The 17,989-nt window shown below is 35.0% G+C and overlaps 2 protein-coding genes across 4 annotated transcripts; one reads left to right on the forward strand and one right to left on the reverse strand.

Moving 5' to 3' along the window:
* Window positions 1–522: 522 nt before the first annotated feature.
* Window positions 523–13,735, forward strand: LOC120134046 (probable AMP deaminase). Of its 3 annotated transcripts, XM_039150526.1 has the most exons (20): window positions 523–1,084; window positions 2,166–2,353; window positions 2,584–2,800; window positions 3,072–3,250; window positions 3,377–3,428; window positions 3,769–3,896; window positions 3,970–4,149; window positions 4,258–4,325; window positions 4,416–4,558; window positions 4,821–4,882; window positions 8,575–8,688; window positions 9,121–9,261; window positions 9,396–9,548; window positions 9,707–9,760; window positions 9,837–9,947; window positions 10,238–10,411; window positions 10,626–10,706; window positions 11,411–11,509; window positions 11,586–11,692; window positions 13,696–13,735. In XM_039150526.1, exons 1-19 carry the CDS (start codon window positions 598–600, stop codon window positions 11,658–11,660), a joined length of 2,706 nt encoding a protein of 901 aa, XP_039006457.1. In that variant the 5' UTR covers window positions 523–597; the 3' UTR covers window positions 11,661–11,692; window positions 13,696–13,735. The 3 variants fall into 3 exon arrangements, with proteins under 3 accessions (XP_039006457.1, XP_039006456.1, XP_039006458.1); XM_039150525.1 differs by lacking the exon at window positions 13,696–13,735 and having other exon boundaries at window positions 11,586–11,993; XM_039150527.1 differs by lacking the exon at window positions 13,696–13,735 and having other exon boundaries at window positions 3,087–3,250; window positions 11,586–11,993.
* Window positions 12,382–16,063, reverse strand: LOC120134047 (tetratricopeptide repeat protein 38-like). Its single transcript, XM_039150528.1, has 14 exons — window positions 15,873–16,063; window positions 15,603–15,755; window positions 15,411–15,509; window positions 14,758–14,859; window positions 14,412–14,555; window positions 13,952–14,046; window positions 13,743–13,872; window positions 13,561–13,665; window positions 13,351–13,457; window positions 13,229–13,280; window positions 12,988–13,077; window positions 12,811–12,895; window positions 12,667–12,731; window positions 12,382–12,537 (listed from the first exon to the last, which is right to left on the reverse strand). The coding sequence occupies exons 1-14, from the start codon at window positions 15,960–15,962 to the stop codon at window positions 12,451–12,453; spliced, it is 1,404 nt and encodes a 467-aa protein (XP_039006459.1). The 5' UTR covers window positions 15,963–16,063; the 3' UTR covers window positions 12,382–12,450.
* Window positions 16,064–17,989: the final 1,926 nt, after the last annotated feature.

A 17,989-nucleotide genomic window follows, 5' to 3' on the forward strand; every position in this document is an offset into this window, starting at 1 on the left:
TTAGATTTTCGAATAATCTAAAATTGAAATTAATCCAAACTGTATTTAATCTAATTTGAATTATCTTAGAAAACATATCAAATATTATATATTGGACCACCAGATAAATGAATCATATTATTTTTCACAGCCCTAGCGTTCACCAAGTAGTAAGAATGAGTATGCCTCATTCCACGTGAACAGAAGGGGTCATTCATTGTAAGTAATAAACATGAAGGAAGTGAAGTGGGCTTCTTCAAGATTCTAAGCCGTACGGAGATGTAGGCCCTAACCCACCCATAGTCCGTCCGCTGATAAACTAACCGAAACACATGAACAAGATGGAGACAGCTACAAAGGATACGTCATCACCCGGTAGGTCCACGTATATCCCAGCGGGTCCCGCCATTCGGCTCTCACTTTTTTTTATTAAACATTTCCTCTTCCCGATCACACTCGCCCAACACGTCTCCTCTATCTGCTGCCTAACAAACACTGAACAAAAGAAATCCCAAACACTCTCTTCTTAACAAATGCTGCGCCTCTGAAAAATAAATTTTCAAAAAAAGAAATAAATTAGGGTTCCACACTTGCTTTGTTTGAAGAAAGGAGATATTGATGGACTCGTCAACGCCTGTTCCTTCGTTGCACTTGGCGATGGCGGCGTTAGTTGGAGCTTCGTTAATGGCCGTTTCCGCTTTCTTTATCCACAGACGCAGCGTCGACCACGTCATCGATCGCCTCATCGAGATCCGCCGTGATTTTCCGCCGCGGGTTAGACGGTCTCGGAGTCGTGTCGTTTCCGATGAGGAAGAAGAGGATGAAGAGGTGGATTACGGACGAGATGATAGACTACCCGAAGTGGATCGGTGCCGGAACCATGGAGCGAGTGAGGCTAAGTCTTTTGATAAGAAGACGGAGGTGTCGATGAGTTCCCGCATTTCCAGCTCGATGCCTAACGTGGCTTTGCGTAATGAGTGGTTCGAGGAGGATGCTAAGTTTGATCAGGCTGTGAGGGAAAGAGTTCAGAATTGCTCTGCTTCCTCGCTTGAGAAGCTTAACTTTATTCCTTCGGGTCTTCCTCCTCTTGAAACGTCTGGGAGAGGTAGTTTCTTTATTTTAGGTTTAGAAGCACTGTTCTTTTGTTGTCTCCCCCCCAACCCACCACCACCACGTCGTTACCATAACAGTCGAAACAGCGTTTGAAGATAATCGTTATGGACTCCTAATCAAATTTTGATGAAATGCGGATATGTATTGATTAGAAGGCATAGTTAAATGCCACATTACTGAAAGGAGTTTGAGTAGTTTGCTAACAGTGGGAGGGGAAGTAGAAACTGGAATTGAAGTAGAGTTAATGTTGTAAACATGACTTTCCTAAAACTGTCGCTGAGTGTTGAATAATGAAAATCATAAAATTTGATTACAAATGAATAAACAAATAAAATTAGACTATCAGTTCTAATAAGATTTTCTTCTATTCTTAGATTAATGATGCATCATGTTATCATCATCATTATTATTATAGTGGAAAGTGACTGTAAAATTGTGGTGGATTGGATAAATTTGTCTACTGTCTCTACCTGTTTTATCAATCTAGTCAAGGAAATAGAGACCCTCGTAAAGATTAGGGAGATAATCCTTGGGCTGATTCCTAGATGTATTAACTGGGAGGCTGATAAATTAGCTAAAGAAGGGATTGGGTGAATTATAGGGCACTTCTGGGTGTTCTAATTGTATTAGAGGGCTGTAGTTTTGGTATTGTACAAGGAACGGTGTCTTTCTTTGGGTTTTTAATAAATCAGAGGTACTCTTTTCCTCCTTCCGCTATTTGTTCCTTTCCCTTGTGGTATGGGACAACTATGAAGGGGATTTTTAACGAGACTTCCTACTTCTATATAAAAAAATCATTATCATTATTATTATTTCTAATTCTCTAAAGAATTCGTTTTCTTTTGCTTCCAAAAGTATTTTTCTTCTTTGTTCTAAGAGCAAAATGTAAATTGTAAAGCAACTGCCAAATGTACCTTTAGGAATCAGCTCTTGGCTTGATGCATATCGAGAATTTTGGGAAAATGGTTCTGGGAAATTTGCTAAATGCTGTTGCAATGTTTCTTACATTAAATATGCTACGTTCTTCTTCTTTATTATTATAATTATTTATTTATTTATTTATTTTTGTGCAGGAGAGAGTAAAACTTTCAGTCACGGTGGTTCCACTACAAGGTTGGCTACCTATGGTCGGCTAATGACTCCAAGGTCTCCTGGTGGCAATGTTGCTGGGGATTCTGACGATGAAGGGACAGAGGCTGCAGATGAGGATGAGATTCTTTTTGCCAGCAAAAATATTGATGTTAATGCAAATTTATTAAAGGTGAGTGTACTTCCAGTTCTGGTGTATCCTTCAGTTTCATGCAGACACCATTTCTTATAATACAAAGGAAAATTAGTTTCAGTAGACTTTGTTTTTGAGCATATAGGTTTGCTTTGACTCAGGTTTAATGGTTTATCATTTGAAGAAAAAACTATGGTGAATTGTTAGTTACTAATAATTAATCAAAAAGCTGTGGGTATTTTATTCATCTGTTATTGGTGAACTTACAGGATGTTGCTACAAAAGTTCAAAATTCCTATTCTGTTCCGATTAGAGGTGATAGTGTGAATCGTGTTCAGGACAAGACTTATAAAGCTACTGGGAATGAAGAAAAATCTAGTGTTAATATTGTTGGAAAGGGAAACGTGGATTCATCTTCAGTTGGCATATTTGAGAATGATCATGTTTTTGCAAAGACTAGTTTACTTCCTAGAAGCACATTGCATGGTAACATAACTTATCTAAATATAATAATTTCACTATTTATCGTTGTTGTATTTTTGCTTTCATATTTAGCTAGTTGTATTTCTCCATTGCTTTAATTTTTGAACTGGTGTCTTGGACCTGTATTAACACATGTTAGTATGTTACCTCTCTATTAACATTGATCAAATAAGATCAACATGCCAAGTCAGAATTAGTCTTTGCTTACTGAAGGTGCTTGAGTAAGAACACTTCAAAATTGATCATTATTCTGCTTTTAACAATCTCTATTCAGATTCAACAAATGTAGAAGAGGAGGAAGTAAGGAAGATGGTACAGGAGTGCTTGGAATTGCGAGACAATTATGTTTACAGGGAGGAGATTGCTCCATGGACAAAGGAACCTGTGAAGGAACCTGGCACTCCAAAGGCGAGATGTGATCCATTTCACTTTGAACCTGTTGAAAAATCAGCGGTGTGTTTCTTTATTTAGATATTGGTTGGAAACAATATTACAACATTTTCTGTTGCACTCATTGAAGCAACAGTGATAAAAGTATTTTCTTTTGTAGTTTAAGCTGTTTTTTCCCATTTCATGCAGCATCATTTTAGGATGGAAGATGGAATTATTCATGTTTATGCAAGTGAAAGTGGTATGTACCATTTGTGTGTTCTATATTAGTTTGTCAACAATGAATCTGATTTATTCAATTAAGTCTTTTTCTTGAACTTGACAAGGTTATGTTGAATCAGTTTTGTGCCGAAATCTTAATATCTCCTAGGAGAATAGAGTCTTTAGTGTGTGTGGGTACAGCAACAGGAGTTCTTTTAGTGTGACACTGTATAACATGGATGGTCTCTAAAATGTAATCTATTGGAAATCATGCAAAATTTACATAAACTATTGTTATATGCTTGATCCATGTGTTTACAATACTACAGTTATTTGCTTTGATGAACCCTAGAACAGTAAATCTGTTTATGAATTTTCAGACACTGTTGAGCTTTTTCCTGTTGCGAGCTCAACAACATTTTTCACTGATATGCATCACCTCCTAAAAGTCATGTCAGCTGGAAATGTTCGCTCTGCTTGCCATCACCGTCTAAGGTTTCTTGAAGAGGTAGTGTTTTTACCTTTAAATATATTTATCCACTTTGGGTTGTTTATGCAACTAACAACTGAATGCTGCACAGAAGTTCCGCCTTCATCTGTTAGTAAATGCAGATAGGGAGTTTTTGGCTCAGAAGAGTGCACCACACAGGGATTTCTACAATATCCGGAAGGTTGATACACATGTGCATCATTCTGCTTGCATGAACCAGAAACATCTGCTTAGCTTCATCAAATCAAAACTTAAAAAGGAACCTGATGAGGTTGTTTGAATTCCTTTTTATTTTTTAATTCAAGCATCCTGTGATTTGTTTGAAAGCATATAAAGGTATGGATCATAATCAAAACAATCCTAAATGAAACTGGTGCAGGTTGTTATATTTAGGGATGGAAAGTATATGACGTTGAAAGAGGTTTTTGAGAGTTTGGACTTGTCTGGGTAGGCAAAACTTCGGTTCTATTCTCTTCTATGTTTCAGAAATTTTCTTTGATTTATTTCAACTAATGTTTCATGTGTCTTGTATTTCAGATATGATCTCAATGTTGATTTGTTGGATGTTCATGCTGATAAGAGTACCTTTCATCGATTTGACAAATTCAATCTTAAATATAATCCTTGTGGGCAAAGCAGGCTTAGAGAGATCTTTTTAAAGCAGGACAATCTTATACAAGGTTTGACAACTACGCCATCACAACTCAAGCTTTTAGTTTTTCATTATCTTTGGTCAGATAGCTTTCTTCTTTTTCTTACTGGTAACTGATACAATCACTCAATTTTGATAATTTTCTCTATTTAATTCCCACTTTGTATTTTGAATTCATATTGACATCATGGTCAACACTTTATTTTATTGGTAATAATATGTGTTGTGACTTCTTCTATTAATATAAATTTGGGCAAGCATTGACAAATTGAATGGTGCTTATTGTGCAGGACGTTTTCTGGCAGAAGTTACAAAGCAAGTGCTATCAGACCTTGAAACAAGCAAATATCAGGTTGATGCTTATAGATAAATAAAGCCAGTGAAGTCATAGTACTCCAATTTAACCATTGCTTGTGCACCCTCCATTTCACCTTGTCCCAAATAAAAATATTAATTAGATTCATACTCCAAAACATATATCTTTACTCTTCCTAACTCCAAAGTATTTATGAATGCCTTTCTCTGCTATTTGAAGTTTACGTCCTTGGTTTAATCTTGTGTCTTTTGTTTAGGCATTCATCAGTCTTGGCATTAGGTTCAATTTAGTATTTTAAATTATTTTTTTTATAAGAATTTCAGGCCTCGTTAAAACCCCCCTTCTTGATTAATGGAGCTAGTAGGGTAGCTCCTTAATCAGCGGAAGGAGGAAAAGAGTGCAAACCCCCTTCTTGATTAATGGAGCTAGTAGGGTAGCTCCTTAATCAGCGGAAGGAGGAAAAGAGTGCCTTAGGATTTTATTGAACATAAGAAATTACAAAGGTACAACCTGGTAAACACCCTTAACAGAAACAAATAAACAGGGAACAACCCTAAACCACCCATAAACTACAACATTAGTTCAACCAATTTGTCCTATTAACCCATCTAACAACACCTTCTAATACAATAAAAACCAATATTTACAACCAAAAACTAAAATAAACGCCTCTGAAAACAGCTGTCGATCAATTAAGATCCAATTGAAGGAACAAGTTCTAATGAAATATCGCAATCTTTGGGGACCCAAGAATTAGGTTTGAAGGAAGGATCAACTCATCAATTCTCCCTTGAGCCTTTGTGAGTATTTAAATTTTAGCCCGATCAAAAGACGATGGAAACTCACAACTGTTGTCGATTGCTACTAATTTGCCCCACTTAGTTGCAATGTTTTTGAAAGTATTACAATTCCAAGCGTGAAAAGGAATACCTTCGCAAACTAACCAGACGCGACGACACTCCACCACTAGGCTCTCTGACCAAGTTTCCACTCTAGAAAACCATTCTGCAAGAGTCTCTAGTTTCTCATCCGTCACGATTCTCAACGAATCGGAATCTTCAAAAATCATTAGAACCGCATTTCCAACAACTCTCATTAGCGTGAAGCCAACTAGTCCTTTGGCTTGAATTTGGTTGGCAAGATTACCAATTTTGATAAAGTTCTTGCACCACCCCACAAGACAATTATTCAACTCGTGTAGTTTATCTTCGTCCACTACGCCCTCAACTTCAGATAGTTTATTCCTCGAAATATCTTCCATCCCAGACATTAGGTGAACAACTGTCGAGGACTTTCTCCATTAAGACTGTCGGGGTTTATATTTAGCCAAGGAGACTCTAACTTTGCTGCCATAAATATGATTACCATTCATCTTTGAAATCGCTATCCTGGCTTCCTCAATTGTTGCATAGCGAATAAACCCAAAACGAACCCTTTTCGAGTTTCTTTTTTTAGGAATGAATGCATCAATAACTTGACCGTGTATGCCAAATATAGACCCAAGTCTCTTCCAATGGATCGTCTCTGGAAGGTTTTCGATAAATATCGTGAAACAACCATTTCTGAACCCATTTCCGATTCTTGGTTGATCTTCCTTCGACGAATTATGAGACCTATTTCTTCTCCTTCTCTTTACTTCAGAAAACTTTTCATTGGAGTGCCCTTTCGTGGTGCTCTCCTTGGTTCCAACAAGATCAATATCAGCAATAGGAGGAGCTGGTATTGCTTGTACTACAGAAATCTTTCCGACCTTATGTTTCCCTTCTGCTTCACTGTATACGTTCCCAAATTTTGCTGAATTTTGGGCGTAGGAGATTGTCTGTACGTAGTGCCGTCGGGCTCTACTGTCCAACCAGCCTCACGTGCCAAAGCAGCCAATACATCATTCATAGCAGCATGCGGGGGAAGAGGGAAATTACCGTAATGCCTCAATCCGGCCAACATACGTCTGGTGAAAACTCGCCTGTGTCGTTTCCGAGTCTTTGTCCTCTCCTTTTCTGTCTCCATTGCACGTTTTTCCTTACCGGAATAAGATGAAGTGGTTGCACCGACGAGTTCAGATGTCTTGAAAAACCTCCCTCGTGTAATGCATTCTCCAACCTTTTTAGTTCCTGTTCCCGTTTCTTCAAATCAGACACTTGAGCTTTAAGTTCCTTCACTCTCGCTTCTAAATCCTTGGTAGAATCAAGAGAAATATCAACAGAAGCACCACAAAAATATGGTTCATGAGGGAGTGGAGAAAATCTTGACGTTGAAGGAGGAACAGTAGAGTGACTCGCATAGGATATAGCCACCGCGCCTGTTGCAGCAAACCTTCGAGGATTCCTGGGTTGAGACGGGGGTTGGGGTTCCATGGTGAGGACTGTAAAAAAACAGGAAGGAGGAGGAAATGGTATATATTTCTGCCGACCCGGTTACTGGAAATAAATGGAGAATAGAAACGATTCTCGACACTTGGATAGGGGATTCTTGTCGCGAGAAAACACTAGGTCCGGTGGTGCAGCGGTGTTGAGCACGGACGGCAGGAAGCGGCTTAAAACAACAGAGGACTTCATCAAGATCTGCGTTGATTGAATGATTCTATCACAAATCTAAGGCCAGATTTGAAATCATCGTGGGCCGGCGATCTTCCCAGAAAAAAAACGGCGTCAAAACGGTGGTCGGAGTGTGGTGGCGGACGGCTGACGGCGGCGGCGGGTGGCGGACGACTTCGGCGGACAACGGGTGGATGTCGGAGGACAGAATAGTTTTCTAAAACGCCTGGGCTCGTGGAGATTCAAAATTTGAAATCGCCTGGGTTAATACGTGACTCAAGAGACAACTTCAATGTTAGTATTTTAAATTATGATAGATCTGAAACTTTGATATCTTCATGCAACGGGGGTTTACTTTGTAATACCCAATGCAGATGCAAAACTCAAGCCTAAGTTATTCTCGACAGGGAGAATATAAGCATCATAAAATATTTTGCAATGTCAATATAGGGGCTTTTCTTGACATTGTTGTGAATTTTCTTTGTCCATCTTGCTGATTGATATTAAAGTTTGTACACAGTTCTATAAAAAAAAAAAATCTTGCTGTAGCCTAAGAATTGTTGTAGTTGTTTCTACTGATTAACCTTAAAGTTTCAAGTACCTTTTCTTGATGTCCATATTCCCACTAAGGGTTAGAATACTGGACTCCCATGAAGTATCCCATTTTTCTTAACTAAGCCTCTGCTTTTATTGTATCCAAATAACCTTTTATTTTCAACAAAAGGTTGACTTCTGTTACAAATGCAACAGACATGGTGTGTAGGCGACCTGGTGTGTAGGCGCAGAAAGATGGTCTAATTGAAGTTCTCTTCAGTTATCATTTATTTTTTCTTAATTGCAAAAAAATGACATCTTAATTTTTCAATATTTGAGTATTCAACACCAGACGTGGTATCTTACGGAGATATGCATATGGTTGACATAAGAAAGAAAATTTGGCATTTTTCTGCGGTTCAAACAGGACCACTTTCTTATAGTTTATCATCACAATTATATATCTTAAGCTTATAATACATACCATATACATATAAACACTCACACATACATATATGGTGTGCCTTATGTCATTTAGGCAAAGGACTGTTTGTGTGTGTGTTTGACACCTTGTTCCTTATACAATCAAAGGATTCTAGGACCTAGAGTGCTCCTTTCCCATCTGACAACACCAAGTAATATGTTATATATCTTTTCTAGATGGCAGAGTACAGGGTGTCCATATATGGAAGGAAACAAAGTGAATGGGACCAGTTGGCAAGTTGGTTTATTAACAATGAAATTTATAGTGACACTACAGTTTGGTTAATCCAGGTATAATGCCGATATTATTTCTCTTCGTACTATTACATTCTTCCACTATCTACCGTTGCAGTAAGTTTTTTACCCTTTTACATCTCCGTTTTAAAATGTTTATTTAAGTCTTACGTACTGGTTTTCCTGGATCCTTTCTTGTTAATGAATCAAAATGATCATATCTTGTTCGGACATGTTTATTGAAGAATTGTCTTCATGTTTCTTGAATCATCTAAAATTGGAAAAACTATTGTCGGCAACTACTCTAATGAAACATACTTCAAAGTATGGACAAGCTTATAACCTTTCGGATAGGCTTTTGGGGCATAATGTCCATATCAAGCATCATCTTTCTACAATACTGCTGATTCTCTCTCTCTCTCCCTCTCTCTGATATATTTTATTAAGACCAAAGTTAACTTTCTTCACTTGATTTGACTTATCTTGCAGCTACCACGATTGTATAATGTGTACAAGCAAATGGGAATTGTAAATTCTTTTCAGAATATTCTGGACAATGTTTTTATTCCACTATTTGAAGTTACAGTCGATCCAAACTCTCATCCTCAATTGCATGCGTTCCTAAAGATGGTGGGTTTTATGTTCAATGAACAGCATAATGTGCAGTAATAAGAGATTTCATTGTTATTTGACAAACTGATAATACAGTTAATAAAATGCTCTTTATTGAAGTGACTTGCATGCTAATATGCTTCTTTTTGTAGGTGGTTGGCTTTGATTTAGTTGATGATGAGAGTAAACCAGAGAGGCGTCCTACAAAGCACATGCTGACTCCCAATGAATGGACCAATGAATTTAATCCTGCATATTCTTATTATGCCTACTACTTTTATGCAAACCTGTATACGCTCAACAAGGTTCGTGTAATTTTCTAATCTCATCATAGCTATTTTACATATCAATATTGCTTTTTATACTGCAATTTGGCTTTTTATACAAGGAAGATTGTTTTTATTTTTATCATAGATGTTATGTTGAAACATTTCATAATTTTTGCTTTTTTCTCCCTTTTCAGCTTCGTGAGTCAAAAGGAATGCAAACGATAAAACTCCGACCTCACTGTGGGGAGGTTATAGTCGATTTCTCTCCATTTCAGTGTTTCTTCAGTTTTTTAAATTGCTTTTGACATTTGCAAAGTTATGCAGGCTGGTGATATTGACCATTTAGCTGCTGCTTTCCTTCTGTGCAACAATATATCCCATGGGATTAATCTCCGGAAATCTCCAGTTTTGCAGTACTTGTATTACCTTGCACAGGTTGGTTTGCAGGATTTCCCATAAAAAAGGTTCTTAGTAGTTAGTTTTATGTTGTAAAAAATGAGTATAAAAATGGCATGCGCAAGGACAATGTTTCAATTGTATTATGCACGTATGACAACCAGTCAGAAGGGATCTGTAGATCTTGTTCCCATATGTCAGAATGTGCGGAGTCTGCAGATTATTAAGCACGAACAGTTTATGAGCTGGCTTTTGGAATGAACTTCTCCTTTGAAACAGTACGATTGATTCAAGTACTATTGTTGATCACATTGCTGTTCTTTTATCAGGTTGGATTGGCCATGTCTCCTCTGAGCAATAATTCCCTTTTCCTGGACTATCATCGCAACCCATTTCCTTCCTTCTTTCAGCGTGGGCTTAACGTTTCACTTTCATCTGATGATCCTTTGCAAATTCATTTGACAAAGGAAGCTCTTGTAGAAGAGTACAGTGTTGCAGCACAGGTTTGTTGCTTCCTTTTGACATTTCTCTCTCTATATATACACATATATCCAATATTTCTGAGGCTATCAAAAGTAAACATGCATCCAACCTATTAAAGTTTCCTCCCACAACACAAACTCTCTAAAAGAACTAGTACATGAAAAGAAGCAAGTGGTAAGGTGCGTAAACATATGCTTGATGTCTCTGTCATCATCTTAAATCAGTAATTTGCAGGTTTGGAAGCTCAGTGCTTGTGACTTATGTGAGATTGCTAGAAATTCTGTATACCAGTCTGGATTTTCGCATATGTTAAAGGTGAGAGATTTCCATAACTCTTATTTTCTCAACTTTTCGTGGCCATTTAAATTTTGTTTTAAAGTATGGAAACAACTTGCGGAATTCACTCTTTAAAGTTTAAGTACCAAGCAAAGTTTCTCATTCTATCCTTTTACATCGACAATCCTTTCCAATGAAGTGTTGTTTGTCGATGGTTACCATTCATGGTACTCTTCTGGTCAAAAACAGGCAATTACTTCAATATCTAAATGAGGAAAATTTGCTTATATTTAGGTTACTGACATTGCAAAGAAAGGAGTGAGGAAAAAAGTTGCTTACCTATTTAGGTTACTCACTTCCATATTATGAGGGAAACTGGCCAATTGAAAGGCTATATAACCTTTAAGTATGCATGTGTGCGTGTTTAATGCATGCATCAAGCCTGTCTAAAAATACAAGTAGAAGTCTCCAAAATTAAAGTTTGCTTGAGTAAGATAAAATAGTTTGATGCATTTTCTGGGAAACTCATAATGTGTATTTGAAAATGGTCTTGTAATACTTGGTATTTTTTAGATAACCCAAATTCACACCGGAGGAGGGTTTTCTGATATGGACTGACCATTTATATTCTTTTTTCAATATGTCTCAGTCCGCGCAAGCTCTTCTGAATCGTAAATCTATGAATCAACCCGCGGTAAACACATTTTGTAAATTTTATCATTTCCTCTATCTTTTTGTTGCAGTTGCATTGGCTCGGGAACAAATACTTCGAAAGAGGTCCAGAAGGGAATGACATTCAGAAGACGAATGTTCCAAACATGAGGATCGCCTTTCGACATGAGGTAACTTCACATTATTCCTCTTAAATTTGTCGTAAAACTTATCTCTAGGAGATGGCTAATGGTTTAGAATCGGCAGACATGGATAGATGAGATGCAGTATCTTTACTCGGGAAGGGCACGAATTCCAGAAGAAATTGATCCTGCGATGTGATCGAAAATTAATACGGGAACCATGAAGCAAATTTTGCATAGTGGGGTTATACCGAGTTGGGGAGGGATTCAGCGTGCTCAATTTTAAAGAGGCTATTCTTTGAAGCGTAATGAGATTCCATTATTTTGCTTTTGCCGAGGCGCAAGGGATCAAATCGCAAAGTTATATTAGTGAATTAACTCAGTATTTTCGCTTTTAATAATTAGCGCAATCCAAGTCTTTTGGCTTTGTGGCTTTACTTAATGGTAAGGAAAAAATGTAGCTTTATTGATATGAATGATCTTTTTTTCCTTAAAAACTTTTATTTATTTTTTTAAGCCGAAGGCATGCAATTACATCAGAGACCAAAGACAAATTTATAATCATCTCCGAACGAGATTAGTTCTTTCGGAACTCGAACCTGATTCAACTTAAAACCCAAATTTTATGAAAAAAATAAAATTTATCTCATCGAAACAGATCAAAACAGTCATATACGAGTTTTTTTTTTCCATCCTCGTGTATCCGACATGATGGAGCTACACTCAACCACCGAGTCCAAAACATTTATATTGACCTGTATGCATTTACGCCATTTGTTCGTTGTTCATAAACTCCTGCGCTGCTTTGCTTCTCATTTTGTGAAAAAATTGTCACCAATCAAAAGTGAACACATTTTACGTATTACAAGATGTAAATATGCCAGTTTACAAGAACATGTTACATTCTAGTTTCTTTGAGGTGGTGAACATTGATTCAATCTTTTATTGTAACTAAAAATATATATGTGGCTACAGATGCACATACAGGCTTAGTTGAAATATGCCGTCTCCAACACACTGGCCTTTTCACCGATAGTCGCAGCTTCCGGCCTGCCACTCACCTTATAACCTTTCTCCTGAACGATTGACATGCAAAATGTCATATGATTATAGCTGTATTCCAACACTCGGCACCCAAGTCCAAGTAACATAGGTGCAAACTAAACAGATAATGTATGTCGAGATATATATATGTATATACTTACCAGTAGACGCCATAAGAAAGGATCTCCATCCCTCTTCTTGATCTGTTTCTCAATCGATTCAATTGCTACAATTCAAAGAGGAAGTTAAAAACCAATCACTGTAAATAAAATTAGTATACCATTTAACAAGATTAGGTGTCGTACCTTTGGTAGCTTGTCCAGTATTCAGCAACATAACGTACCAGATTTCATTAAATACATCAACCTGTTCATTGGATGCTCCAATAACCTGGCATCCGGATACAAAAATCAAATCAACTCCAAATATTTTGACAGTGAAATCAAATTACCAACAAACAAAATGATAGTTGATAGTAGTACCTTATACATATAAGCATCGAAATCAGGACCGAGTATTTCTAGTGCTTGCTTTTCGTTCCCTCGTCCAAACTCATATACAGCTTCCGCAAGCTAATGAAAAAAGGTTTATAGAGTGAAAAGAATAGGCATGAAGCCTATAAAGTAATATCACAAAAATATAAATGCAGTACATGAATAACTCATTATATCGATACAAGAAAATTAATTATAATCACTAAAGGAAGAAAAAATTAGAACAAACCTGCATCGCTCTTTGCATTATTTGTTGCTTCTTCTTGCTCATCTTGGAAAGTCTACAACAATGAAATACAATGAATATGACACATTTCAAAATGACAAAAAAGAGGAGAAAATCTTTCTAACCTCAACTTCAAGCCCTTTAGTAAATCATCAGCTTTAGAAAGTTCCTTGATAAAAGCTAAGGCCCATATTATCAACAAATCAAGGTGCCACTCTAAAAACCAGTTCGCCTGAACAATGCAGGGAATACAAATATCATCAAACAATAAAGTCATGCAAACAACAGTGTCACCTAAATTATAAGAATAAGCTTGTACAAGAGGGTCAACTCACTTGATCTCTTAGAAATGCTGCCAAAATTTGCAACTGATCTTCAAAGACATCCAGTTTTCCCCGTACATAAACCCGCAACAACAGACCCAAAGCATTTAGGTACACCTAAATGTACCAACAAATCAAAACTTGTAATTTGAAATTGTGGATGATGTCGAAAAGATGGTAAAAAGAAGAAATACCTCCACAGGAACTGCATCAGTTCTTTCCAACTCCTTCCATATACGATCATCATAAATTTCTCTAACCTTTGTAATTGGAGAATGGCCCTCCAAATAACAAAGAGCCGCATGCCACCAATTGTGGGTTAACCTAGATATTTCTCAAACTTTAATACTGAAAGAAGGCAATAAACACAAGTAAAACTCATTTAATGGCCTAAAAGGCATACATGAACGACGAACAAGGACTCCATGACTTTGAGCATTCTTCCATGAACTGCACTGCTTCTTTGTACCGACACTCGTACTGAAGAACATGGCACAACTGCATGACAAAACAAAACTATCTCAGAGAAGTATATATTTCTAGCAATAGTACATGTATACATAATAATTATATATACTGCAATAACTCAGTTTATCATAAACAGGAATAGAATGTATCGACGGCCAATCTTTCCCCGGTTTGTTGTACAAATTAGTGAAAACAGCCTTCAATAAATTACAACAGGGAGACTTTATTGTATATTCAACAATGAAACAGTTGACCATCCAATTAGAATGCATATGGTGAAAAATAAGTTCATTCAGAATATAAATTATATGATTGGAAACAATAACCACAAATTCATTAAAGGGAGGAAATAAAACGTCTATTCTTCAAAGCATATCACATCAACTAAAACTCACCGCATGTTGTGACCAAAAGTCTTGCTTATTTATTTCAAACCCCTTTTTTGCTGCATCCTCTGCATCTGCCATTCGTCCAAGCTCTAATAGAGGGAATGCAAGCATGCCATATATGTAATTTTCTTGTTGATTTTGTGGTAGAACCTATTGAATATACAAACCATTACAGGATGAAAGGTAAATACAAACCGAAAGTTCTCATGGGAAAAATAAAAATTGTTTAGATAACGAGTCAATGCAACAAAATATGGCAAAGCAAAAATAATGTTTTATGTGAGACACATTAATCCACAATTTCCTCACTCCCTTAAAAATCAAGAAAATACTACACCAGATAGGACGTTACCTGCTGAACAAGATCTAAAGACAAATCAGCTCGACCCATATAAAAGCACAGTATTTGTGCCCTCTTCAATGAAACAAGATCTCTTGGAAAATCTCTCAAGAGCTGCAAAAAATGCACAGGAATCAAATACAACAGTAAATTTTGAAAGAAAGAAAAAACAAGCCTATCAAAGAAATCGAGTTGAGATTGGAGCTTTTGTATAAACATGATAATTTTGAAGCATGCCACAATTATCACTACACAAAACTGCCAAGTTTCTCAACTTGTAAACCAGGGGACAGTGGTCTGCTCTTTATTTTATCAACACAATTTCGAAAGGTGCAAAATTCTGAATTTAGGTGACCTACTTCTCTTCTTGTCATTTTACATTATCTCTTGCTGCTTAAGCCCTTAAATTTTGATCAGGAAATCCTTGTTCCTTGTCATCATCACAAAACTTGTTAAATTATCTAAAATACTAATAACTGAGGAGGGTTCATCTCGATGAGATGAGGAAATGTTGCAAACCAGTAAAAAATAAAATGTCGTGAATAGACGATGGAGACAAGTGCGATGGTGGTGATTAGGCTATCAGACGGTGGAGAAATCAAACTTGTCAAACTATCAAAATATACTGAATGAAACAAAAATGCCTAAAATATGGCTACCCTTACCTTAGAGTGTAACTCAACGGCAATATCATCGTCTCTATCATGAGAAAGCAAATAATTGATAGCTTCAAAAACAGCTTTCTCATAAGAAGTGGCTTGCTCCTGCTCAAAACAACAAAAATCCAAAATTACACAGAATTCCATTATCCTTGTATTTTCTGAAGGAAAACCATATAATTAATGATAGAAACTTACAATTCTAGATTTGGCAGCTTCTACAAGTGGATCAGCCTTTGAAGGGTCAGAAGAATGGAGAAAATGGGCAGCCAAAATGTTGGCTAAAACACAGTCTTTGTCATGAACAAGCGCATCTAAGATCACTTTCCTATTTCTGCCATAAGCAAGCACCTGTGATAGTTGAACACTTACAAACTAGAACCAAAAGAACTTCTCCGGAAAAAAAGAATTTTACGAATTCAAACAAACAAAAAAAAGGTATTGAAAGAGAGGGGAAAGAGTGAATACCTGGTGATAGTAGTCGTTGATCGCGGAAATGCAAGAATCGGAAGAGGTTTTAACTTCATAACCCCATTTATCCAATTTCAGTCCTTCCATTTTTTTTTCGATAGAAAACGAAGCACAAGGGAGAAGACAAGTTCCCAGTACGGTTGGTCTTGGAAATGTGTCCAGGAGTCAATAACTATAGCTGAAAATGATACCCAGTTGTGACTACGCTACCGCTGCCTCTCTCTATATATTTTTTAAAAAAGGTAAGGTATTAATTTTGTTAATTAGCTAATCATAGGTCGACAGTTAATAATTATTAATTTAATTATTATTATTATAATTTAATAAATTTAATATTTTTAATTAAATGATAATATATGTCATATCATCCTCTAATCGAATGAGTATTTTTAATAATTTGAAATTATTAAAAGGTAGTAAATGTTCGAATTCATCAAGACACGTATGTGATTAAAAATAATATTATTCTCTCTATAAGTCTCGATAATTAAAGAGAATGTTATTCTCTTTAAAAAATTTATTAATTAAGAAAAGCGTTGTAACCGTCTCAAACAATTAAAAAAATAATAAATATTCAGAATTTTTATTAATTATTAATAATATACACATCGTACGCATAAACTGTTTAGAACTTTAATTCAATGAAGAGTATAATACTCTTACCGATGTCGTTCAATTTAAAGTAGATTCAAAGTCAAACATACAATATAGTAGGCACGACATAGCTAGTGGGCCAAATCCTACTCTTGTGAGATTTAAACCCGTGCCATTTAAAGAGTATAGGAACACTTAAATTTAAAATAAATTTAATAACTAATTAATAATTGGATAGATTTTTTATATATTTTAAATTATAACTAATATAAGATTAAAAATAAAAGTATATTTTATGTTTTAAAATTAAATCTAAAATTTTAATTTAATATAAATTTAAAATTTTTATTTTAAATAGATAAATTATAATAAATATCAATTTCATTTATATTAATCTTGAATTTTATTTTTTTTATAATTTAAACCATTGAAATTTACAATATATATTTTATTTAAAAATTAAAATTTGTCATGAATAAAATATGATAAGTGTTGAATTAAACTTATATTTATGTCAAATTATAATTTTTTATTAATTTAAATTATTATTATAATTATCATATTCAAATCAATTTAAAATATGATAAATATTTAATTATACTTACATTAAATTATAGTTTTATGATAAATTAAATTACTTATTATTATATTTATAATTTAAATATAAAATTACATTTTATATCATATCATTAGTTAATCGTTTAGAAAATATTTAAAATATAAGAAAATAAATTCATTTTTACTTTTTATATTGAATTAATTAAAATTTGAAATATATATGAAATCTATCATAATATAAATTAATTGTTAAATTTATTTTAGTGATTTAAGTGCTTCATACTCTTTAAATAACTTGTGTTTGAATCCCTACTTGGTTCACTTTCATTTTTTCCTAATATTAACTATAGTATAAGTTATTTACATTATCTTGTAAAAAGTGTTACAAGGCAGATATTGGCCCAGTGATTTTGCCTCGCTTCATCATTGCTCATGTTCCTTTAAATCATCCTAGCCCAATAGCCCATTACTTCCTATTTTCCAATAAGAGAGTGACATTTGTTACTCTGGAAAAAAATTAAATTAAATAAATTAAAATTAAGGAGAGGAGGAAAAAGAAAAAATATCATCATTTGATTATATAATTAAATTTATTAAATTAAATTAAAATTGAGATCAATTTGATTGAATGTGTAAGTAATGATAATTAAATATATATTTACACCGATTTTATCAATTGTCATATCAACTCCTCCGTCAAAAGTCAACAACAATGACTTGATTGATATTATTTAAATAATTAAATTCTCAAAATTAAATCCAGTACACAACATTAAAGCAAAGTTGTATACACTTAAAATTATACTATTCAAAATGATCAATTTTCCTAAATAATTCTAGATCAATTTATATATTTTTCTTATTATTTTCCTGAATAAACCTATTTTTGTTTAAAAACAAATGAAGTGACACTTGGCATCAGATGCGTAATTTGTACGTGAATTTTTTTACAAAAGAAAATC

This window comes from Hibiscus syriacus, unplaced genomic scaffold (genome assembly GCF_006381635.1).
Source record: "Hibiscus syriacus cultivar Baekdansim isolate YM2019G1 unplaced genomic scaffold, ASM638163v2 tig00110597_pilon, whole genome shotgun sequence".
NCBI lineage: Eukaryota > Viridiplantae > Streptophyta > Magnoliopsida > Malvales > Malvaceae > Hibiscus > Hibiscus syriacus.